Raw genomic sequence first — 26,286 nt, 5'->3', positions numbered from 1 at the left:
ACACCCCACAAACACTGCACCCACCCACACCTGAGGGCTCATGGCATGGTCTGTCTGTCAGAACTTAAAATCTGCAAATACTGCTAAATAGCTTGTCACAAGGGCATAAAAAAGGAACAGAAATGTCAAATGAGATGAATCCCAATGTAGGTTATTTGTATTTTTGTTTCAGGATACTAATATATATCTGGCTGGAACTGAAGAAGGGCATATACACAAATGTTCTTGTTCATACAATGAGCAGTTCCTAGAGACTTACAGAGCACATAAGGTGGGTAGTTTACACAGAAAAAGTTGCTGGGTCAGCTACATCAGAAACAATATTTGATTACACTGAACAAGTTTAATTATTTCACATCTTATATTCATCAGATAACATATTGAAACATGGATATTAAAACCAAAGCTGCTTTTCATAGGCTAACAACAAGCTACAAGGTATAAAGCATTCAAAACTCCTTTGGGTATTACCTTCTTCAATATACAGATTATTTAAGAATTGCTAATCATGGACCATTTATTGGACCAACTGTATAGTATTATTGTTAACCCTGGCAGACCCAAGATATCCAACGCTGGTACTCTTGCTGAAGTGCTACCAAGATTAATACATTGCATTACTGTACATTTGATCCAACAAAAGATATCACATACTCAATTCCTTATCTCATATTTTTTTCTGGAACATTATGGCTACATCACTCCAACACTAGCTGTAAAATGTTTAACAATACAATAAGTTTGCATATCTACTTTATGTCTCATCCAACAGATTGCAGTATTAGCAGCAGTTTCTTCTAACATCACTGAATCAAAAGTGACTCAAAGGGAAAAGTAAAATCACTACCGAATCATCAGTATCACCCGAATACTTTTTGCTCCTAAAAATATAGAGCCCTTCTCTAGTTTTTGCTATGCTTATGCATGTGTGCATGTGTGTGTACGTGCATGCAAAAGAGGTAGAGAATATAAACTTTAACTAATGATCATTAAAAACAGAAGGCAATTAAGTACCTAACTCTTGAGGAAAGTCAGTGAATTTTGAGTGCCAAACTTCATTAGACTTCTTTAACCTAGCTTGAAAGTATAAGTTCTGGAATAATTCACAATCCTTTTCTTTCCCCACCTTTTCTTCAATGTGAAGGGTCCTGTGTACAAGATTGCATGGAATCCATTCAGCACTGACATGTTTTTAAGCTGTTCTGCAGACTGGAGTATTATTTTATGGTGCCAAGATTCACTTAAGCCACATTTAACTTTCAGCTCCACCACTACTGTGGTTCATGACATTATGTGGTCTCCCAAATCAGCCTTTATTTTTGCAGCGGTGAATGAAAGTAGAGTGGAAATTTGGGACCTTAGTGTCAGCACGTAAGTAATAATTCTTCTCGAGGAGGGTTCTGACATAATAGAAGTACAGTATTGTTATCATTAAATATTTTTAGTATGTTTGGCTGTTTACAGACATAAAAAACCTCCAAAACGGCACTTAAAACTGCGTGCCCCTGTGCTGAGCCCAGCACATGCCCAGAAGAGGCATCATGTTAGTTGGACCCAGCTCATCCAATGGCTGTATAGATTGGGCGCTTTAGTGGGGCTTTTTTGGTGTTTTTATCCAATAGCTGATTGAATCAGCTATTAGAGAAAAGTGTGAAAAAGTCTCGCTGAATCGCCTGAACTATACAGATGCTGCGGAGCCAGGCTGAACTAGAACGCTGTTTCTTCCGGTAAAGCATGATTTTTTTAATCCACATCTGTCAGCACCCATAGTGCCTGAAGGATCCAATTAGTACTAATACCTGATGATTATAATTGCAAAGCATATATTTATTTGCATATAACTTTATACTGCATCCTAACACATCGGCTAGCTACAATAAAGTGTATATCAGAGCACCTTTTAATAAAAGGGTTAGTGACTGGATGGCTTAGGGAATTGATAATTGTACAGATCCTTTTCTGCTACAAGTCATAGATGCTATCATTTTCATGGATTTTTTAAAATATTCTTGAGCTTAAATATGTTGAGAGTTTTACAGATAAGACACCAGATGCAAAGGCTAGTCCCCCTTCAGTTCATCGCACTGATGCAAATTGGGTTTAAAGTTGTCACAATACAGTTTTTTGTTCACATATACTTGTGGTAGTACTGCAAACCTGATCTTCCCAGTGTAAATGCCTACAACTAGTGTAAAGCAGTGGAGAATTAGGCCCTGTATAGTGTTTTGCTAAAACTCAAATTATTTGTATTACAAGAAAGTAAAAATTAGACAGTAGAACAGATAATATTTTAGGTAACCAGGGTATCTGGGCTGGTATGAACGCCTCATGCCTCCTGAGGCTGCAGGGGGCGGCAACTGCCCACAGGCGGCGGTGATGGTGTCAGCAGCAGGGGCATGGTGGTGGTGAGGGCAGGCGGAGCGGGGACCACCCGCAGGCAGCTGCGTTGGGGGGGGATGGCGGGCACCGAGCAGCAATTGGCGACCGCTGGCAGTTTCAGCAGCAGCCAATCTCAGGGCGGGCATGTGCACCCCCTATGTGTCACCAATGTTGCCTGGTAAGGGTTGAGAACTGGCAAAACGCACTATCATTATTACTTGGAGTTTTAGAGTTTTGTTCATCCAGAGTAGGGGTGCTCAACCCCTGGCCTGCAGGCCAGATCCAGGCCCTGGCACTGTCATCCAGCCCCAAAGATCTGTGGGGAGTCCTGCGGGCTGTGGCGCACAGATTGGGCTCACAGAGCAGCTCAGGGCTCAATCCTGGTGCGTGGAGGCTGGGCGGGGGCAGCAGGAGGCCTATGGAGCCTGATCCTGGCTGAGCTGGGCAGTATAGCTTCTGCACTACTTCCACCCAGCTGAGATCATGCCCTGGGACCTACACTGCCTCCACCTGGCCCCATGATTGGGCCCCAAAACCTGAGGGCCCAATGCCAGGACTTGGGGGAAGCATGGGGCGTGCTCGACCCATGGATGAGCCCTGTGCCATTCAGCTGGCCCAGAGTATAAGCACACTGATCCAGAGCATAAAAGTAGAAGGTACTGCAGTACTTTATTTATGTTTAGACTACTGCTATAATTATGTTCTGTGATGTTAGGAAAATGTCTTTTTGTTTCAGTTCTAGTAGATATCAACATAATTTCATTCTCTGTTTGCAGTTTGGACCCCTTAATCATTAGTTATGCCAATCCAGGGGTGAAATTCACAACTTTACTTTTTGCTAAAAACACAGACTGCCTTCTAATAGGGGACAGTACGGGACAAGTCAGTGTGTATGAGTTAAGAAATCTGACGGCTTCAGATTATAACAAGGTATGACTCACAGGTGCCCACATGTTTATTTGGCTACCTTTCTTCAGAAAAATGTTTCTCCTAAAGAATTAAGAGTAAGGAAGATGTAAATAACAAAAGATGTTAATGTATACATGAGTTAATTTCTGAGTGGGCTCCTGGTCTTATTCATGCATAAACACTAGGATTTTCATGAACCAGAACATGAGGTCAACTTCAGGCCTTGTAGTCTACTTGCTTGAAAAACTGTGGCCAGAAGATGAACTGTTCGGTGTAGCTTTTGCACCATGTTCCAAAAGCTGCAGAATGTGCTTATACTCTTCAGGTTCTCTATAGGTCCGGTTAGAGAAGCAGCATTCAGGGTGGAGGCAGGAATCATATTTGATCACACCAACTGCTGCTCAGCTACCCCCGCTAGATTGAGACACAATTGTGTCTCAAGCATGACTCCATGTCTAGCTGACAGTGCAGGGAGTGTTTGCCCACTCCTGGCCAGGCAGAATATAGGTTCACACTAATGCTGTCCTTTTCTTTCCTACAAACTTGTTGCACCTGTAGATCTCATTTCATACCTACCTACTGATAGCCAGCACAGATCTGTGCTAAATTACCCTCAGGCTCCTCTGTGGTAAAGGGATATGCTGATTAAATCAAACGGTCCTGCCTACCTTTTCTAATTTCCAGAATTCTGCCAGCATCTGGGTATTCCAGTAACTTTCAGTATTCACATTATGGCATAGTCTGCACATGAACTGACAAACACATTATCTAGTTCCGTGCTCTATATGTGGTAAAAGCATTCAGCTCTGTCATTGCCTCTGCCACTCTGGACAAGTCACACTTTCTCTGTGCCACAGTTTCCCAATTTGTAAAACAGCATGAATAGTGCCCGTGGTAAAGCCCATGAAGTTCTGGTGTACAAAAGTAATTTTGAGGAAAAGAGAAGCCTAAAGGTGAATAAGAATATTTGACCTGAAGGATTAAACAATACTAACTTATTATTATTGAATTTACCCAAATCCAAGATGACTTTGACTTTATGCCTGCCCAATAACTAGATTTTGGACACAGAAAATTTACACATTTTACATGATTTTCCCTGTCTAGAATCTAATTATTGGAGGCTTGTCTTAAATTTGTTCTCCTCACGACTGCAGCAGAGAAAGCAGAAGCAAGGGAGCAGGTGCGGGGGGGGCAGGTCAAGTAGTCTACCCCTGCCACCTGTCCCCCCACCCCTCACTGCCCACCCTGCTTTCCCATGGTATCTGTACCCGTTGGCACCCGCCCATCCCAACCCTGCCCCCACCATGGTGTCTATGCCTCCCCCGGAATCTCACCCTCTACCATTCGTCCCTCCTTCCACCCAACCCCCATGGTAGTGCCTGTTCCCCCCAGCGCCTGCCCCCCATGTCACCTGCCACAGCTAACTTTCCTTTCATAACTCCAGCTCTGGTCTGGGGCATGGAGCACAGAGCACATACTGGCTCCAGTCCCTGTCCAGCCACATAGCAGCAGTTGCAGTGGTAGCAGATCTGGCCCCCATCCTGGCCGTGGAACCATGGTTGGAGCTACAACAATTCACTGCTGCTATTACATAGCTGGACAAGGGCCAGAGCCAACATACAATCTGTGCTCCATGCCCTGGGCCAGAGCTGGAGCTGCAACAGGAAGGTAAGCAGTGGCAGGGGGATAGGCAGCAGCAGCAAGGGTGGGTGGCAACAGGGAGCAGAGGATGCACAGGGCAGGTGGCAGGAGGAGCAGCAGCTCCAACTCTGTCCTTGAGCACATGGAGGACAGAGTACATGCTGGCTCTGGGTTAGAGTCAAAACTGTAGGCACTGCTTTCCTGTCTTGTACTTGAATCCAAGACAAGGGGCATTTCCCCCATGTTGAATGTGGGGGAACCTCTTCTTGGATTTGAGTAAATATAGTATTACTGTCAAACCCCTTGTGGTAGGTGCTGCACAAACATGGAAGAAAAAACAAGTGCTTGCCTCAAAGAGCTTAGAAGCCAAATAATTGTTATTGTACTTTGAAAAAAATTATTAAGCTTTTTACTACAAGCTATCCCTGTAATGGCATAAGATTTCTCTGAAGTCTAAATATTTTAAGCATAGATAGTTCGCAGTAAGTTGGAAACGAAAGAAAGGCCAAGGACTGAGATTCAAGAGATCTGTGTTTGGTTACCAGAGATTTCCTGTGTAATGAGCCTCTGTGCCTCAGATTCCAGCTTTTGATAAAGCTTTCTCATATTCATTATCTTGTCTACATTTTGGGTGTGGATACACCCTTTAACTTTAACCATGGAAGAATGAGCTTTAAAGTTGTTTTCAGAGTTGTTTTGCTGCATTTGAATCATTCTTAGCTTGTTCACACAACAGTTAAAATGTAGGAACTGCTGCCCTTTTGAAATTTCCCCTCTTGAAAGCGCCCCAAGTCTTCATGTGTCCACACCTCTCGTATTAGTTTGTTGGGTAAGCAACAGTTTCTTTTTAAGTTTGTTTCGGTACAGTGCCTAGCACACTAGAGACCTACTATCTGTAATATATATGTTACTAATGTTAAAGTGAAAAGTCAACATTTACCAGGCCATAGCATTTTTAAGCATAGTTACTCAACATATAGTATCCTGAAGATTAATCTCCTTTATAAATAAGGTTATTAAAGGTATAAGTGGGCACCTGGAAGTATGATGTAGCAAATGCATTCCACACAGTCCTACCTGTCCTGAAATCCTATTTCAGCTATTTCTGAAAGGTGTTCTTTAGGTAACAGTAAAATCTAAAAGGACACAGCCAATACCATACTAGCTTAGCTATTTTTTCTCTTTATTTCTATTATGTAGATAATAGACATCACTTATATACGTTTGTAAATGGGGCTTTTTAGAGCATTTCATTCATTAAAAACACAATTATAATGCAATACCATATGTTATTTTTTCTCTTTTACAGGGGGAAGCTTTTCATGATATTATTAGCTCTGCTTTAGCTAATGGCTACTGAGGATACCTCTCGGCTGGTTGTAAAGGAAAAGGCTATAAATAATGTTATGTGTTTCCGTAGATCCCAAAGCCTCCCATTTAATATTGCATCAGGAAAAAATATCTTTAAATGTAATATTACTTAAAATACAGGCTAATGATTTTTCTGTCATTAAAATGTATCTGTCAATTCACAGTGGTTAGAAATCTTTTTGAAATAGCCTGTAATACCATGAATTTTCCTCAGAAAATCCCCATCATTATATTCCAATCAAGTATAGGTTAAATCTCTGGTATGTTCTTCTGTACTATTGCACAGGAAAATAAACTGCCTTATCACTTCCATAGTTCCCTACAGTTTTTGGAAATCCCATATCAAGTAAAGGCAATAATCTCCTAAGGCTGGAAATTAAGTTTTTGAATAAAAATGTTTCCAAGCTTGTACAGATGTGCTTCTGCTTCATTTTTCTTCAGTTCCATTGGATATCTCATTATGCTTAAAGTAGTCAATAAAATTCTTCTTTACTTCTTTCAAAATTAGAAATGTATAATTTAGTAGAAAGTATAAAAGAAAGTACAACTTTACGCTATTAGACATGTTCATGAATTAATGAAATAGGTTGTTTTTACTTTTGTGCGCCACGACTTCCGGTAGTAAAGATGAAGCTGCACCAGAAGCTGTATCTACATTATAAACCTACCATGATTATAGCACTGCTGAGTGACAATGCCAGTAAGCCCACTCCCATCCTGATTAGCCTTGCCCTTAGCCTTGCATGGATACACCTATGCAACTTCCAGTCAGGGAGGCAGGCTGCATGGAGGAGTGTGGCATGCTTGAGCACAGCTGTTAGACCCAGGCAGTCTGCCACCACATAGACTTGACCTGTACCACACAAGTGTTGGGTTTTGTTTTGGGTTTTGGTTTTTTTGGTTTTTTTTTTTTTGTTTTTTTTTGGGGGGGGGGGGGGGGGGGGGGCAGGATTTGCATGTTGGCCTGTTAAAATGTTGAAAATGGAAAGCATCCATATTGTTGGCTTGAAAACAAAAGTTCAGGTTATATCAGAATGGCTCAGAAAGAGTAATAAATAAAGTTACTATGCAGACAAAAGAAACTCAAGTTTTTAAAGGAAAAACGTGGCTTATAAGCATCTCAACCCAATTTTCTTCCATAACTAGGTGATTATTTTTATCAGTGGAGGGAAAACATTAGATATGATATACCTCAACTTTAGCAAGAATTTTTACACTGTTTCCCACAGTACTCTCATGAGCAAACTAAGGAAGTGTAGTCTAGATCAGTGGTTCTCAACCTGTAACCTGCGGGCTGCTTGTGACCCAATCAGCGCACTGCCATAGCCAACGTAACATCCTGTTAAAAAAAAGTAAAGACGTGTGACAGTGTAGAAATGAGAAGTATTACAGAATATTTTTTTGTCTTGCATTACTGTCAGATAACAAATACAAAGCATTTTTAAATGGATACATAGGAAGTAAGTTGTGTGCATGCGGCTCACATAACACACTGAGAGGTGCAGGTGTGGCCCACTATGGCAAATAGGTTGAGAACCACTGGTCTAGATGAAAAGGCAGGTGCTTACCTGGTTAGATAATCAAGCTCAGAGTGGTCATCAATGGTTCACTGTCAGACTGGGAGGGGATGTGAAGTGGAGTTCCCCAGCAGGCGTCCTGGTGCCAGAGATTCCCGGAGGCGGGTGCACGCTTGGAACTTCTCTGGCCTTGTCTGGTCTCTCTGAGAGTGTGCCCTGGGTTGGCTTCAAGGTTAGGGGGGAGCCCTGCCTCCTTCCCATCCTGATACCATGGTCTTTTGGTTCTTGAACCTCCATGGGGGTTTTTTGTGGCCTTGCCTTGGGGAAACTAATTTCCAGGTCAGTTCCTGAGAAAGAGATTTTACCTCTTGATAAGTGAGAGGTGTAGCCCGAAGTTCCAAGCAGCAAAACAGCTGGCTCCTCTTCAGTACAGGCATTTATTGGAGAAAGGCCACTCAGACAGACGTTCTCACCCCCACTCCAAAGTGTTGAGCGGTCCTTCTGTCCCCACTCCAGCCCACATAGCTCTGAGAGCCCAAGTCACTTAGCTGTCTACAGTTCACCCCAAAACAGCTTGGCTGGTCTGTCTCTTCAGACTGTCTCCTGATCTCAGGTCGTCATGCTGTTTCCTTCCTGCTTTGTTAATTGTCATGCTTATCTGGAAGCCTCCTGGGTGTTGCCTCTCATCCCCACCTTGTTAATTTGTCAACAAAGTTATTCAGGCTCTGTTGGTGCAAAAATCCTTGTCTTGTCTTGTCCCCCAGGTCTACAGCTCTACTACTTAACAAGGACACCTTTAACCAGGAGTGTCTGATTATTTTGGCTGGAGGATTTGGGGGAGCTGTTGCAGGCTGGAGGTGGGGAGGTGCTGACCTGGCCTGACACAGTGGAGTGGGGAGGGGGACAATTGATATTGTCTGGCCTGGGCCCATCTACCCCGCACCCATTGCAGAGGGTGCTGGATGGAGCGGGAGGGCAGGGTTCTGTAGAGACCAGCCCAGATATCCCAGGCAGGGCAAGTTTGGCTGGGTGGATGGGATGGAGCTGCAGGCAGGCAGGGAGCAGCACCCGGAAGTGGAACCAGCGGGTGGGGCCCAGGGCTGGGATTACAGGGCAGTGACAGTGCAAGACGGGGGCCTGGGGCAGAGCTATGATCCTCGTTGCAGATCAAGGGTGGTGCAGTAAATGGATTAGGGCTCTGCCCTGGGTCCTGGCCCCACAGTCACCATCCAGCAATCCTGGCCCTGGCCTCTGCCCACCCATCCCATTCCTGGATGTGGCTCCCCAGTTGCCTGGCCAAGTGTGCCCTGCCCACAGGGACCCTGCCCACCTGCTCCATCCAGCACCCCCCTCAGTGGATGCAGGGCAGATGGGCCAGGGTTGCCCAGGCAGCAGGCCTGGGTCCAGTGATGGTGGACAAACTAGTGGTAGCAGCATAGGCAGAGGGAGAAAATTTGGGGGGGGGCAGGGCAGGGCAGGGCTGAGCACACGTGCATGTGCGCACATGCCCCCTCAGCGGGAAAGTGTGGGGCAGGGGGAAAGGAAGTGGGGCTGGGGCTGGGCAGGGATTTGGGAGAGAGCAGAGCAGAGCTGGGCCCAGAATCGGGATCAGGGATGGGGCCTGCTGCATCTGTGTGGCTGCAGCTTCCCCATGCCCGGGATCATTGCCTGGCGCCAGCGCCCCCTGCACCAACAAATCCAGCACCCCTCAGGCCTGCACCAGCCCTGGCTGCCCTTACACACCAGCCCCATTCCCAGCCCTGCACCGCTTGGGGGGGAGCTGGAGTGGGGCCGGCCTTGATTGCACCACCAGGCCAGAGGGGACAGAGCCCCTGGGACCCCAGCGCCCACCCTGCCCTGAGTCAGAAGAGTCCAGCACAGCTCTGGCCCCAGCTTACAGTGGCAGCCTGTCCTGCCCCATGCAGATCTGCAGGCTCATGCCCCCATGCCACCCAGGGTGCGCATAGCAGGACGAGCATGGCTGGACGATCCGCTCATGGCTCAGTCTCATGCCCCACCAGCTGTGCAGTGCCTTCCCCTCCCCTAGCCCCAGCCTCACTCCCTCCCCACCCTTGCTTCAGCTACCGGAAGCCCTCAACCAGGCTGTCTTGTGGCCCTACCGCTGCCCTGCATTGGGGGGAGGGAAGGGGGGGTGCTAAGCTCCATTAGCCACCCCCACTTCCACCACCTGTGGGTGGCAGCCAGAAGGAACTGCTGCCGGGGCTGCTGGGAAGTGAGGTCCAGCTGCTGCACCGCCCCTGCCCTGCTGTGCACCTGGGGGCAGCGGAACCAGCACCATGTGCCATGGCCCAGGCTGCCTCTACACCTGGGTCAGTTATATTCCCTTAGTGGGCCAGATCTGGCCTGCGGGCTGTATTTATCCCACCCCTGCCATTAATCCTTTTTTCCCTGTTTCCTTTTTTCCACTTCTTTAAGAGAAGCCAAAACGCACAATATTATAATAAGATGAACACATTTAAAATAGAAATATCATAAAACTCTGTCACATGGTCTGTCACACCCAGGCCCAGTACTCTTTAATATTTTCATTAATGACTGGGAGGATGGAATTGGAGTGCTACCTTGATGGATGGCACCAAGCTGGGTGGCATAGCCAGGACTATCAGGATTGGGATTCAGAATGACCTTGCTAAAGTAGAAAAATGGTCTCAAATAGAAGAAATTCAGTAAGTGCCAATCCTGCTCTTAAGATGGAACAATCAAATACCCAAAAATAGACCATGGAGCAACTGGCTAGGCTGCACTACTGCTGAAAAGAAACTGGAAGTTATGGAAAGCTAAATGAGTCAGTAGTGTAGTATTAGTGCTGAAAAAACAATACCTTACTGGAATGTATTAATAAGACTTGTATTTAAATAATAGGAGACAATTATTACACTTTTTGCAGCACTAGGGAATCATAATGTCCAGTTTTGGAGACCACAGTTCAAGAAAGAAATGGGAAATTGGAAAGAGTCCAGAAGAGAGCAACAAAATACTTAGCAGTTTAGAAGACATTACATACAGAAAGGTTGTTATGAACAGGGAACAGATCAACTCTTCTCTGTGCCCAGTGGGACCAGGACAAGAAGTAATGATCTTGCCTAGCAATAAGAGAAGCTCAGATCAGATATTAGGAAGACCTTTCAAACTATGAGGGTGGTCAAGCATTGGAGCACAGTACCTGGGAAAGTTGTGCAATCTACATCATTGAAAGTTTTTAAATTTAGGTTAGACAAACACTTGCCTGGGATGAATGGTCTTGCCTTGAGCAAGGAATTGGATTAGATGACCTCCTGATATTCCTTCCTGACCTATTTTAATATTATTATATAATTCTATATTCATTGTAGAATTATATATTATATGATATAAAGAATAAAGGATATATTATTTATTCTATAGAGAAGTATATGTAAATTATTAATTATATAATTATATATTTATATAATTGAATACACACATACATATATATGATCTATATTAATATTATACATGTATAATATTATACATTATATTAATTAAAATGCTGTTAGCACAGGGCAATATTAAGGACCAACAATAAACATGGGCATATATCCAGACCTTATCGTAAACACCACACTCCAACACTGCATTATCTTTATATGTAAAATGTCATACTTGCAGGCAAAACTAGTGATCCTATAAGCAACTTTAATACAACTGAAAAGCAGTCTAATTACTACTATAATGTTGGAAATGCTTCCATACCTCTTTTCTTGTAACTATTCTAACCAGAATCTGCTTCTGAAACATCATCTTCTTTTTTTGAACTTTCCATATGATCTTCAGGGTTGTTGGTTGTAGCCATGTTGGTCTAAGGACATAGGCCAATGCTTTGCTTTTTCACAGACCTGCATTTTGCATATTGGCTTCTACTCCCCTATGGGGGAACACAACACCAGCAGACTCTCCCTATACCTGAAGAAGAGTGTTTGCACCCAAAAACATGTAAAGAATTATTATCTGCATGTACTTCATTAAACTGAAGATGTAGACAAATTAGAAAAAGTTTAACTCTTTTGTTTTATCCTGTGTCTCGGTTTTATGTATACATTTCCAAACATTTACCTATTTTTTAGCATGCAGAAAATGGAAGAATCCAAAGCAGAAGAGCAACAGAAAAGGTCAGAAGTGGAGCATTGCAGACCCCACCCCACCAAGCCCTTCCCGCAATATTAAAATGCTTGTCAAATTACCGGATTGGACTCCTGGACCCAATACCTGATGATGTTCTGTACTCTGCAGTGTTTCAAAATACTTTTCCAATATCTAGTCCTAAATGTGTTGCTTGTTTTTAATTCAGTCAAAAACTACAATAGTGCTGTTATTAGGGCTGTGCGAAGCTTTGGTCCCTGATTCGATTTGGCCCAATTCGGTGGCCAAATCTCTGAATCCGAATAGAATCAGAGGACCCTTTAATCTCTCCGAATCGATTTGGAACCTTCCGACACAATTTGGACAGATTTGGCGATTTGGAGGTAGATACAGCTTTACATGTTTTTTCTATGTACCTCTAGGTAGCAGGGGCTCTGAACACTGTGATGCTGGGGCAGATGCAGTGTCCCACAGAAGCATGGAGGGCCTCCCAGCGCAGTTTGCAGCAGACCCACAAGTGGACCAGGAGCATTTCCGGTCCACTTTCCAGTCCACTGGGAAGTGCACAGGGGATACCCTGCGGCCCCTGACTCAGCGACTGGTGCCTCCTGGGTCTGGGGGGGCACCCAGGGTCCCCCTGCGACTGATCACCGAGCCAGGAGGGGGGGCAGGGAGGCCCCCTGGCAGACCCGGAAGTATGTCCGGTCCACTTCTGGGTTTGCTGCCAAGCATGCTGGAGAGCCCCCCCTCCCCCCCACCTGTGGGACGCTGCATATGCCCCAACACTGCAGCAATCACAAGCCATGCCTGCCACCTCAAGGTATGTGGAAAAAAACATTTAAAGCTGTGCCTGTGTCCAAATTGCTGATTCACTGAATCAGCATTGAATCTTCTGATTTGGATTCCGCCGAATCGAATCAAGGACAGTGATCCAAATCAATGGATCGAATCACCGTCCCTGATTTGGGCCAAATCTGAATCAAATAGGGCCCATTTTGCACAGTCCTATCTGTTATCACTAACATTGCTACATTTGAACTTTGGATCTAAGGGGGTTGCAGCAAAACATATTGGTTTGTGTCAATATTCTGTCTATCTACTGGCTGGAGATGCTGACTTCATTTTGGGCATATATTGAGCGTACAGCGCAGAAGCAGTTGGCTACAGAATCCTCAGAGGTGTTCTTTAGGTGAACTCAGAAGATATCCTCACCTAGTACTATCGTGTGTTTAAGATCTTAAGTCATCACTGTTTCCTGAATTACAGTGTTGTTTCAAATATTGTTTCAAATAACATCACTTCTTCCCTATCTTGCTTTGCTAATATTTCAGATTTACCCTTTTATTCTTACCTTTCCTTGTGCTTTAACTTTTATTACTTTTCAAAGAATCTTGCTATAATGAGTAGTTATCCAATATTTTATGCTTTCTTCTGCTCTCAGGTTTATATTTTCAGTGTACCCTGCTTCATGAAAATCTCTAAGAAGCAGTTTTAGGCCAGTGGAAACATATCCAGCTGCAGTAATATGTGGAGATTTGATCGCTGGGATGTCTCAGTCTGTTACTGGCTCTGTTGATCAGTAAAGCAAATACTTTCTCACCTCTTTTCTCTAGTATTTAGCATGTTCTCTTGTACTTAACTTATGCTTTGCAGTAGTCTGTTCCCTCCTGTTTCAAGGCTCTTGTAAAAAACTATTTCAGATGGTGTTTTATCATAACATTTTATTCCTTCCCCCTTTACCTTTGTCCATCCACCTGTAAGTACTATCAGACACAGTGCATCTTTCTTTTTCATCACTAAATGTGCGTTACACATTCTGGCTGTAGAACAGGTTTGCTTAAAGAATATTTGCTGCTGCTGAGGAACTGGTATGATGGTCCTAATAGTTTAAATGTTGCCAGTCGATAACTCTTTTCACAGTGACTAATGATGAAGTACCAGACGTATGGATTACTCTTGCGAGAGGTTGGTTAATTTCTGTTGATATTCAGGTCACATCTTATCTATAACTGAAGTCGTTGTTGGACATCTTTTAGATGTAGTTGACTGAAGAGTCTGTTGTTTTCCTGGTGACTGAAGAGCTGTACGTACAATACTTCCAGATGGTGATGTCACACCAGCTTAAGGATTTCTGGATCCATGCGTCAGTAACATTTACTCTCAGATGCTCTTCTTCTAGACTTTCAGTTCTCCTCATGGAAGATTTTTAATTCAGTGAGAACATTTCATGCATCTAAGCATGTGCTTGGCCTTTCTGGTAGCATTTGGAAATACATGTTTAATTTTGCAGTGTTTGTGCCATACAGATCTTTTTTTTTGTCTCAATGACTTAGTGTAGATTTGCTTCCATATGTTAGAAGATGAACGTGCCATTTTTGCTGAGGGAAAATATAAATAGTAATAATTTCTGTGTGCTGGGCATGGTTGGTTTCTCCTGTGGATCTCAGAATCAGGGCTTAGAGGCAGAAAGCCTCCATTCCAGCCTCTTAGGTCTTCTTCCAAGGACCTGTGATGCTTCCTAGGGAAGTCACATGACAGAATAGAAATGTCCATGATGTTTCTGTGATGAGAGGGTGGCTCAGTGGAGTGAGCCAGGAGGCCAACATCAGGGTGGCAGCAACTGCTTCTCCTCTTGTGCTCACATTGTCCCACCACAAACTTCAGTTCCAGGGCAGAATTCACCAGAGATAAGGCTGGCAGGAAGTAAGAGCTCTTCTCACTCTCGTTCGATAGTGAAGATGGGAGCATCCTCTGCTAATCTGGGGGGAGGGGGAGTCTTATGCCCCAGGGCTAACAAAGATATAGCTGTGTTTATAGGAATTGTAAGTGTTCAGTGCTGTAAGTTATCAACTGAAGTAACTTCATTTGAAATATTTAATTACTAGAAAGCATTTTGAAGGACAGAAGTGCACTAGTAATATCACAGGCAAACAAGGTTCTTTGGGTAAGTGTGGTATCTTTTATTAGACAAACTAAATAGTTGGAAAAATTGTTCTTTGCAAGTTTTCAGGCACAAACTCCCTTCTTCAAGCATAGGGAGAGCCTGGTGGTGTTTACAGACCAGCAAAATCCACACTGGGATGGCATCCAAGCCTGATTTATGTACCTACAAGAGCAAGATTACAACTCGAGTACAGACCTAGAGATATTACTGACCTTATACACTTCATCCTCAAATACAACAACTTCACTTTCAATAACCAACACTTCCTCCAGACCATGGGCAAAGCTATGGGCATCAAAATGGCCCCACAAAATGCCAACCTTTTTATGGGCCACATGGAAGAAGAATTCCTCAAGAACTGCACCATCAAAGCCATGCTATACCTAACATATATAGATGACATATTCATCATTTGGACCGTAAACCTGCAATCCATCACCCTTCCATCAGGCTCTCTCTTCAACGTTCCAGCACTAATATTTCCTTTTTTAGACACTATGATCAATATCCAGAACAGTAAAACACAAGCCACCATATACAAGAAACCCATACACCAACATACATATCTTCACAGAACCAGTAATCACCCTAAACACACCAAGAAAGCTGTAATATACAGCCAAGCCCTCCGATGCCATCAAATTTGCACTGAGAACACTCACAATCATCACCTTGCCAATATCAAAAGGGCTTTAACTCAACAAGGACACTTCTCCAAAAAGATAGATTGCGCTTTTGAAAGAGCCACCCGAATACTACATGAAGAACTGCTGCAGTACAAAAAGAAAATACCCACAAATGGCACACCATTAGTTATGACATGCAATCCTTCCCTGGAACCTATATGGAAAACCCTTAAACAATTTCAACCCATACTAAAAGAAGACACAATTCTTAAAGAACTTCCCAGAGCCACCCATCCTAGCCTTTAAACAAGCACCAAACCTCTCCAAACTCAACACCAGAAGCAAACTTCCTATGGTCCAAAGCACACCAAATGGATTCAGCCCATGTTGGGACATCAAATGTTAAACCTGCCAACACATCTCCACCACTTCCATAATAACTAACCCCACAACAGGACCATCACCATTCCTGGATCTTACACCTGCACCTCCACAAATGTAATATCTCTCATCCAGTGCACTGAATGCCCTGATGGAAAATACATAGGAGAAACCAAACAACCATAGAGATCTGTGCACCAGAACGAATCCACACCTAAAATCTTTCAAAGACAAAAATACCCAATTGCCTTTGGGGGCACATTTCTCACAAGAAAACCACTCTCTCTCCTATCTCCCAGTTCTAATCCTCAAAGAGAACTTGCAAAACACCTTTCATAGACAAGCCTACAGACTGCACTTCATACATCTACTGGATACAAAAAATCATGGACTAAATATAGACATTGGATTTATGGCAGTTAGAACTTACCTGACATCAGATAATCCCAGGTAACCTCTCTACATTTTACCAGCTACATTTTACCACTAGGTCAACGTTCAACCCCGCTTCCCCCAAACTGTCTTGCACATATTGTCTCACATTCCCTCTGATCTTCACTGCCTTGCATTTGCATTTTCAGACCTGAATTTTGCATATTGGCTTCCAAGAAGAGCACACAAATGCCAGCAGACTCTACCTATGCCTAAAGAAGGGTGTTTGTGTCCAAAAGCTTGCATAGAACAATTTTTCCAACTATTTCGTTGTTCTAATCAAAGATATCACATTTACCCAAAGAATCTTGTCTGCCTATGTCTTTAGACCAACATAACTATAACCAATACCTCCAAAACTAGTAATATCATCATATTAAGCATTATGCTAAAAATTCATTCATTGCTTAGTTTAAGAAAAAAACTATTTCAGGTAAACATGTCTTTTTCCCCCAAAACTTCAAATTTAGCTATACCAGACTTCAGAAATATGGGGGTAGGAGGGAGGGTCTTTTCTCCCCCAGGAAGTTTGATGGTTATACGATGATCTTTTCTAGACCCTCATATCTCTATGACAGTTAAAGAGGAGGGAATTGTAAGTAAACTCTGAACATCCTGTAAATGTTGCTACTGCAGCTGCACAATGCCCCAAGTCATTCAGCAGTAGACATCAACTTTGTCAACCCTTACCAGATTTCAACATAGATCCCATGTACTTTATATATGCTATAGTCTGGTAGTGTCAACTCTATTGAATCGTGGTACCACAATTGGGGATCTTTATATGAGCACATCTATATTATCTTAAAGGAAATTGGGGAATGGCTATCTATGAAAACGCACCATCCCCTCATGAGACTAACAAATAATGCTGTTTCAAATTCTAGCCCATTATCTGAACAGTTTGAAAAAAACCCCATCTCTTATCACAGGAAAAATATAATCGAAGCCTTGCAGTAAAAGGTTATGCCTCCTAATTGATGAATAAGGTATCTGTTCTGTTCTTGAATGTTGTTATGCAGTGGGCCTTATATTTTAAATGCACATTACATTTAATCTGTCTTATTTGCGTAACGGTAAATGTTCAGTGTTTAAACACATCTTCAGATTTATAGATCAATTCATCATGATTTAATGAATCATTTAACATTCATTTCCTCTTGCATTTCACACATGTTGTGAATCTGCAAACTTGGCCCGGGACATAAGATGAACTCATGTACATTTTTAAGGAAGACATCCATTAAGATGAATCACTTGTTAATCACTATTAACATTCTGGCCAAAAAGCGTCATATATATTCATCAATGGTGACATCTATTTACTTAGTTGGTTCCCTTACTGAAAAATGACCTTTCCATCAAGCCACAAGACGTAACTCACTCTGCACATCAGTAAGCTATTAAAAGTTTACTATTGTAGTGCTGGGAAACGTGTGTGGTGCTAGGACATGATAAGATAAACATCTCCAAGATCTTCTTGTTGTTTATTTCTAAATAGTGAATTTCTGACCTCACAATTGTCCTAATCCTGGCAATCTTCGTAAGCATATCCTACTGGAAAAATATGTTTTAGCAACCTGTAGGCAGGACCAGCAAAGCAGTGAGATACCAGCAAAATTATGTAGCTGAAGAACATTTTAAAGTGTAATAAATTTTTAACCTCTCTTCACAGAACATAGTGAAAACATACTCAGTATTTTTACAAAGCTTCTCCACTCCTTTCTTTTAAAAGAACATCTCTTTTTCAGATGTAACCAAATGGGAAGATTGGCAAAGATAGTAACCTGTATCTGTCCTGTAGTTCTTTAATATGTGGAAATAATTAATTTTCCTCCATATTCTATGATGTTTTAAACTTAAAGTTTCTTTTTGAGACCTTCCATCTATAGGGTCAAATTCTCAAAATTGATCACATGAAGTTGCAACCATGACTTTACTTTTTCTGCTTCAATGTATGCAGGTGCCTACTCCAAAATATATACATAGACTTGCATGTGCCTTATAAGAGAGCTGTGAAGGGGCTAAGGAGTTGCAAAAAAGTTCTTGGCAAGCTTTTAGGTGCAGTCACCTTTCTTCAGGCATAGGAAGACTCCCTATGCCTGAAGAAAGGTGACTGCACCCAAAAGCTTGCCAAGAGCTTTTTCCCAACTACTCAGTTGGTTTAATAAAAAATATCACATCTACTTGAAGAACCTGCCTGCCTATGTCCTTAGACCAGCACGGCTACAACCAAAAACCCAGTGAAGGGGCTAAGTTGCTCATTATTTCCTGCAACAGTGAAATAAATAAGTTTACAATGCTAAAGGGTCTCTCAGGCTAAATGGATTTTATCCCATTGCTTTAACATTTTAAAATAATCACAGTTGTTTGATTTTTGCATCTCTACCACAAAACAAGACTTAAGTGACTAATTTACTAAGCACATACTTGTGCACACACGGTATCTGCATGCATAATTCTCGTGGGTGTCTAAGTTTGAAAATCTGGCCACTACTTTTAGACTAGGTGTGTCAAACATACAGCCTGTGGGCTGGATCTAGCCTACGGGGCACTGAATCCCATGAGCTAGCCCTAGCCCTCTGCACTGCCTGCAGCACACAGGCTGGACCCTGAGCAGAACGTGCTGCAGGTAGCTCAGGATTGGTTTGGGACACTGCATGCAGCCCGTGCCCTGAACCTGCTATGCCATATGTAGCACTGGTCCAACCTGCACACTGCAGGCAGCATGTGCCCTGTTCCGGCCCCAGGGGCTGTGTGCACAGCAGTGCCGTAGCGAGGAAGTTTGGTGCCCGGGGCAAGCCTGCAGTGGCAGACCACCCTCACCCTGCTCACAGATCTGGGAGGCACACCCAGGAGTGCATGAAACAGCGGGAGCTGCCCTCCCTGCATCCCGGCGCCCCTCCATATGAGCGGCTTATGGCCCCATCCTGTGCCCCACCCTGACTGGACAGCACCTGTTGGCACCTCTTCGCCTCGGTGCCCAGGGCATTTATCCTGCTTGCCCCCAACTTGCTACAGCACTGGTGCACAGCGAGCCCTGGGGCTGTCCTATACTTTACATAGAGTGTAGAGCTGTAGCAGCACAGGACGTGCCACAGAGGGTCAGCCCTGGTCTGGCCCACACACTGGCTTGGGAACGCTCATCCGGCCCTCTGGGCTGAATGAACTTGATTCCTCTGCTTTAGACCTCTGGTTTCCAACTGGAATGCTGTGGCACCCTGGGGAACTGAGGCATGGGCACCACTGTTGCTGCCACTGGGTGAAACAGGTCCATGTGCCTTCCATCAAGCCAGACCAGGAACGGCTACAACAAGTGCCTGTGTTTCTACCTGCATCAGGGTTAGCTGGTAAGTATAAAGCAAGTAGGAACACCCTGTCTGTCACAGTCCTTCTCAGTTTGACCCTGCAGGCTCCCCCTGGAAGCATGGGCATGCAAGATAGGAGAGCTGAGACAGCAAAACAGTGGTTCTGAGCCGGGGAGCCACCAAACACAAAAAAAGTTATGGAGGGGTGCCCTGAATCTGAAAAGGTTGCAAACCGCTGCTTTAGATGCTGGATCGCCAAAGTACATGAAATGACAGCAGTGGAAGAAAACGCGTATAATGAACAGATGTCTGGTTAAGTAAGTGGGAAAGAAGCTAACCCACTTTATAGCTTGGGATTTAAAGTATGAGAGAAATGATTAGGTGTCTGCTTAAATTGCAGTAAGGGGCATAGCTGTTCAACAGGTTGCTGTAGATTGAGCTTCCCTATGGGCAAAACCCAGCACAGATGCAGAGATGTAACTCATTATGTGCAACACATGCAATAAATGCCCATTCATTTTTGTAGAATGCACACATTAGCAATATGGATCTATGCCTCTATAAATATGCTATGTTACTGTACTGGTTTCTATTGTTAAGCAGTAGTACTAAATATACCTTTAATAACTGACCCAAATCCAAGTGGAATCCGAAGGCACTTGAAGTGTTACCAGAAACAAATGATTAACTCAGGCACTTGACAAACATTAAAGCGTCATCAAAACAAGCCCTTGTCCAACTGAGTGAATGCACCTTTTGTATAAATTGGGTGGATTCAACAGAATCCTTAACTCTTGCCTTTGCTGGTCCTCTTCCTTCCTGACTGAAATCTGAATCAAACAGGTGCTATTTCGGTAACATGAAGGGCACAATACTGGCTCTGGTTTTATTTTCTGCCCTGGTTGCTGCCTCTGAAGCAAAAGGTGAAGGGAGTTTTATGAAACTTTGCGGGAGAGACTTCGTAAGAGCAGTTGTCTTCACTTGTGGAGGATCCCGATGGAAAAGGCATCTGAGTGACTATCCGCATGTATCTGGTAATACTGATTTTTTTTTATTTATTTTTTTTTACAGTGGGCTTATTTCTCTCTTCATATACTGAATTCAGTGATGGGAGGGAGGGACTTATGACTTGCTTGCATCTAAGAATGTGGCTCTACGTGTGTTTTCTTGTTTAAAAAGTCACTTTTCAAAGTTGAATTGTGAGATTCATTTTATTCAAACAATGCAATGGCACAACCTACATCTATGTTTTCCTGCAGGTTATTATGCTTAGGTTTTTATCTTCTTAAATAAAAGACATCTAGGTTGAGATTTTCAAAGCCAGCTTTGGGGACTTGGTCAGATCAAACATCTCAATCCTGGTTTTAAAGCCAACAGCAAAATGCTGGCCGTACTGAAACCAACAGAAGTTTTGCTATTGTCTTCAATGGGAAATGACTTTTTCCCAAGGTTTCACATTAAAGTATTTTTATTTATAACATAATTTATTCACAATATTTTTGTGTGTCACCTGAACACTATATATTAACAACATGTAAGATGTAATAATATGTCATCACATGGCTATTTTATCAGTCAGAAAACAGACGGAGTCAGAAAAGTCAAGAATAAGCATACAAGTCTAATTAGTATGATCTGCTCTACTAGAGATTTGTACTTAACAAATTTGGAATCTTATTTAGGAAGGATAAAATAAATGTGTTTTGTTCTAGGAGAAACCAAAACCATTCTTTCTTTTTCCAGTCAAAAGCATCCACTTTCTATGAAGGTGATATACTATCAAAAGCTAGCGTGTGGCTACATGTGGAGAAAAAAGAATGTGGCCAGAAATATTTCTGCAAGACCACTTATTAGAGTACTTGCTAAATGGGAAAAAATCACTAAGCAAGGAGTGGATGTTTTTGTACTTTGATAATAAGAAAACAGCAAATTGTACTGAGAACTTTAAATGCACTTGAATTACGAACAGCTGGGAAGTATAATTTGCTGTAAGATGATATAATTTTAGTGCCTGGAACAACTGAGAAACTTGAAATTATTCGCATCCATATACAAGACATGAAATCTGAGGAAGAGCAGGATCAACTATGCAATTAGTCCAATAAAAGATACCACAGATGCATCCTTGCTTCTTATTTTTTTTATTAGACCAACTATTTGGGTTGGTCTAATAAAAGATATCAAATTCACCCAAGGAACCTTGTCTGCCTATGTCCTTAGACCAACACGGCTACAACCTAAAATCCTTGCTTCTTATACACCTGACATGGATTTCAGGAAGGAACGCATCATGTGCTAGTGTGGCAGATAGATTTTAACTATATTTGTCAGACAAAGCTTCACTATTTTTATGCTTCGAAGCAAACGTGCAATAAGCATATCAGTTGTGGCCAGCAAGACAACTGCCCTTGTAGATAACACATTTGTTGTACTCACAAAGATTTTCACAACAAAGCTGTAAAATGGGATATCTGTGGAATCTGTTTCAGTGCTCTGTGATCAAGTACGTCTTAATCTTTCATATCATAACAAATATGCACAATGACATGAAGACTGATATGACTTCAGGGTTGCTTTTCTCCCTAGTCTTTTTCCATTACAGCTGAAAGTCTAAGACTTATGAAGAATCCCGTATCTCCAAATGTAATTTGTTTCTCATTTTTATGCAACAGAAAGAGAAAAACACCTCCATTTGCCGCATGGAAGCAATGATTATCCAGAATCCTTGGGATATGGAGATCAGGCACCAGAATCCCTAAACGAAGAAATTCCTAACACCAAAACTGAGTCTGAAAGAGACTTAACAGTTGTCAGGCAAATGTCCATGGCAGAAAAGCGTGAAGTGGCTGCACTGCTCACTACATCCTGCTGCAGCATTGGCTGCACTGAAAGAGATATAAGTTCATTGTGCTAAAACCTAGCAGGTGTTGGATAGATTAGATTTCATTGCTTTAATATCCACAAAAAACCCCCAAAACACAAACCATGTTTAACTGTCTGAAATAGCTTGTTCTGATTGTATTTCTTGATTTTTAGCTTAATGTTTTTGTATCACACCACTGGTTAAAAGTTAACATTTATCAGTTTACTCCAAGCCAGCTTGGAAATGACTGTGTCATAACTCAACTTTCTGTAAAATATACTTAAAAACAACATGTATTAAACAGTTAAGTTTCAAAATGTATGTACAAATGTTTGCCCTATCCAGTTACTGTTCAGTATCAGTTTTTGTGATTAAATTTAATAAAATGTGCAATTTACCATGTATGGTTCTCATTATATTTTCTTGCTCCCATACACACAGTAGCAGGATTTCAGTAGAGCCATCAGACCTGGGTATATGCATCACTCAAAGGTTCCCTTAGATAACAAAATACAGTATATGTATTTTTATATACATAGTATCAAACTGAGATTGGGATTCAAATTGCATGTTTGATTGGCTATACCAGATCACACCAGTGATTAGGTCTCCTAGGCCCCCTCTACACGTGCATGTAAAGGCACGATTGGATCTAACACATGATCCATCGTCACACATTAGCTCCTTCTTGCTGGTGTAGGGGGAGCCAGATCCTAGGCTCCTCCTGCATCTGTAAGCAAGCAAGCACCCATGGCTGGGAGCCCCCTTTGCTGAGGGCTATGCACAGCCAGGAAGAACAGTCCCCACAGCTCATGGGGCTCTGGGTTCTGGCTCTGCCTCATGCACAGCTGGGACTCAGAAACCCCACAACCCACAGTGCTAGTAAGGTGCAGCTGAGACCCAGAGCCTCGTCAGGGGCAGGACTCTAGGTCCTGGCTGTCGGTGAGACACAACCGAGACCATGAGCCCCACATGTGCCCCAAGGGGTTTCACACAGCCCGAGCTTTGGGGGTCACAGCAGCCCTGCCGACTGGGAGCCCTGTAAGCTGACAGGGCTCCCAGATGCAGGAGAGACCCTGCTATATGTGCAGATTAAAGCTTGATAGCAACCAGCTATAAAGTTAGTACACATTTCTGGGGTCTAATTTTATAGTTGGTTGGAGCTTTTTATGGCTATTGTGCATGTGTAGCTGGTCTCATGGTAATTGTGCAATTAGCCAGTGAACTGCATGATACCTGTACCATGTAGAGCAGGCCCAACACTAATAACTACGAGTCCTAGAGAAAGTTGCTAGAATTCCTATCAAAAGTTCCTGAAGGTACAACTTACCCACAGGGGAAATATTTTCCTATAATTAGGGTGAACATATGTCCTGGATTGGCCAGGACAGCCCTGGATTTCATCGGCTGCCATGGTGTCCCAGCTGGTTAGTGTAAATTGAAGCCAAAGTCCTGGATTTGGCTGCTGAAGGCAGAGGTAGAGGCTGCTGCCACCTGCAGTGCCGGGCCCAACTCCCGCTGAGTAGTGGCTGGAGGCAGGGGGGGCTGGAGGCTGGGCACTGCTCCTCCTGCCTGGGGGCAGGGATCAGCTGGAGCAGGGCAGGTTGGGAAGCTACCTGCTGCCAGCACTTATGTGCCTTGCTGCTACAGCTGCTGCTGAGGCCTAGGCTGTGTGTGACGGCCCTGGGCAGCTGCTGATGGCTAGGGGAAGGGGCTGCTCCAGCTGGGTCCAGCCTTTATGCACAGAGGATAGAGATCAGCCATGGGTCTCCCCACTGTCCTGCCTTGCTCCGCCATCAGGGCTCCTGGGAGCTGCAAAGTCAGCAGGGTGGGGGTGCAGTGGGGGAGCGAGAGAGAGTGAGCGAATGTGCATGTGTGCATGCACACACAGGGCTTAGGCAGTTGACTCAGTGATCAGCTCTGAGTCAACTGCCTAAGCTCAGAGGATGAATGGGAATTAGGGCCCTTAGGCCCATTAGGCACTGCCAAGTGGGTAGATGCCCTGGGGGGCACCTGAATCTCCTCATTTACTATATAGGAAGCCTAGATGCCTAACCCTGTTGATTAGCATCATGTACTGGAGGCAAAGGGCCTAAATTTATAGTGACAGTGAAGTTGAGGTCCCTTAGAGGTCAATTAGAATCTGGCCCCTAGGCACTGGACTTTCAATAAGATTCATAGAGAAACTCAGGGGAAAAAAACCCTGTTTAACTTACAGGATTAGCCCCATTCATATATTTATAAAATATTTCTACTTAACTGAGACCGTCTACAGCTAGGGGCACAACATTTTTACCATCCTAAAGCAAGTCTCCTAGATCACTTTATTTAAAAATAAATAAATAAAAGGAAAACATAAAAAAAACAAATGACCCATGGAGAAAGGTACATAACTGGTAAAGCAATAAACCACTTAAGCGCTATAAAAGTTAACACCTGAACATTCACTGCTGGACCCAGGTCACTCAGTAGCAGCTGTTTACTTGTAATTTCTGTACCATATACAAGTTTTATGGCCTAAAATGATTATTTGCTATTGTCTAACTCATAGTGAGGGACCTATAGAACCAAGATAAAAATGAATCCCCCATCATCTATGGTTTATGAGACGACTATTTTTTTCACAGTCCCACAAACTGACAGTAGATGATTTCATGCTTTATCAGGAAGTGCATTTAATATCAAGAATTAAAAAGCAGTTGTGTTACCTTCAGGGAGGATTCTGTTACCAAACACTGTCTACGTGCGAGTTGTAAACCACTGCCACTGCTCACACCGTAATCAATATAAACCCATGTTTTACATATAAGAAAAACATGTATATATTTATATATGAAACCAGTAGCACCTGCTCCTCAAAATGCAGCTGTTTTTAGTAACCTTGAATAAGAGACTTATTTCTGAAGTTTTAGAAAGCTGTTTATCATAGAACATAATGCAGAATGATTTACTTTCTGATATGAAAGTAAGATCCACATTTCCTCCATCTTTCTTGGAGGGCTGCATTTGCTGGCATTGAATTCCTTTATTGTTCAACTTGGGCACCTGGTACATTTTGACTGTGCAATTAAAGCCCCATGTAAGGTTTATTTTAGTGGTGATATGTTCATGAATAAAATTAAATCTGTCAAGTATATCAACAGGTCTCTAAACTACACAGACTCAAAAACCTTCTGTGTGGAAGGTTGATTTTTTTTCAGGTGAAAGCAGACCTGGGTATTATAACCACAAGACATCCCTTCCCTCCAAACACAAGCCAACTGAGAATTACATAAGTACTTGGGGGTTCAGGGTGTGAAATGTTCATAAAAAATGACCTTAAGCACCTTCTATGTGCCACAACTCTCAAGTGACAAAGAGCTTGCCCATCTCCACACCTACAGTGCACTTATTGAAGCTCAGCCCCAGGTTTGAAAAGCATTATCAAATAATCAGAGCATTTATTTCTCTCTCAAACACTTTCTACACTTCTTCTCCATTCACTGTATTTCTTCAACTAGAAAAGGAGTTTACAGTAACCAAAACCAAACACTACCAGAATACCAGGAATAGCTTCAGCTTTTAAACATGCTCATTCCCAAATCTTGAAAAAAGAACATTTTAATATCACTTCACTAGTAACAGGTACATAAACTGAGTTTTTGTTGGGACATTGGACTCAGAGAGGTACAGAAAAGAATTCAGACTCATCAGTAGCAAAGGAGCATGATTTATTTATTTGGCAGGGGGAATAAAACTAGGAAACATTCATTAAAAGTTTATGATCATCTGAAAGGACTTGTCAGACTGGAAA

At 42.9% G+C, this 26,286-nt stretch overlaps 2 protein-coding genes across 5 annotated transcripts in view; both read left to right on the top strand.

The window, feature by feature from the left end:
• Positions 1-6,714, top strand: part of WDR78 (WD repeat domain 78) — a 38,229-nt gene extending 31,515 nt beyond the window's left edge. Inside the window, exons 14-17 of one of the 4 annotated variants that reach the window (XM_006031264.3) lie at positions 173-271; positions 1,145-1,371; positions 3,156-3,309; positions 6,242-6,714. In XM_006031264.3, coding sequence (XP_006031326.3) covers positions 173-271; positions 1,145-1,371; positions 3,156-3,309; positions 6,242-6,292 — 531 coding nt within the window. In that variant the 3' untranslated portion in view covers positions 6,293-6,714. Of the gene's footprint in view, positions 1-172; positions 272-372; positions 412-1,144; positions 1,372-3,155; positions 3,310-6,241 lie in introns of those variants that run through there. The other 3 variants (XM_025212877.1, XM_014523459.2, XM_025212878.1) reach the window with 3 other exon arrangements.
• A 13,765-nt stretch (positions 6,715-20,479) lies between these two features.
• On the top strand, positions 20,480-22,598 carry INSL5 (insulin like 5). Its single transcript, XM_025212881.1, has 2 exons — positions 20,480-20,664; positions 22,303-22,598. Exons 1-2 carry the CDS (start codon positions 20,490-20,492, stop codon positions 22,542-22,544), a joined length of 417 nt encoding a protein of 138 aa, XP_025068666.1. The 5' UTR covers positions 20,480-20,489; the 3' UTR covers positions 22,545-22,598.
• The last annotated feature ends 3,688 nt before the right edge of the window (positions 22,599-26,286 follow it).

This window comes from Alligator sinensis, unplaced genomic scaffold (genome assembly GCF_000455745.1).
Source record: "Alligator sinensis unplaced genomic scaffold, ASM45574v1 scaffold1339_1, whole genome shotgun sequence".
Classification (NCBI taxonomy): Eukaryota; Metazoa; Chordata; order Crocodylia; family Alligatoridae; genus Alligator; species Alligator sinensis.
The sequence above is the reverse complement of the archived record's forward strand: the minus strand, read 5'-3'. Positions and strand labels throughout refer to the sequence as shown.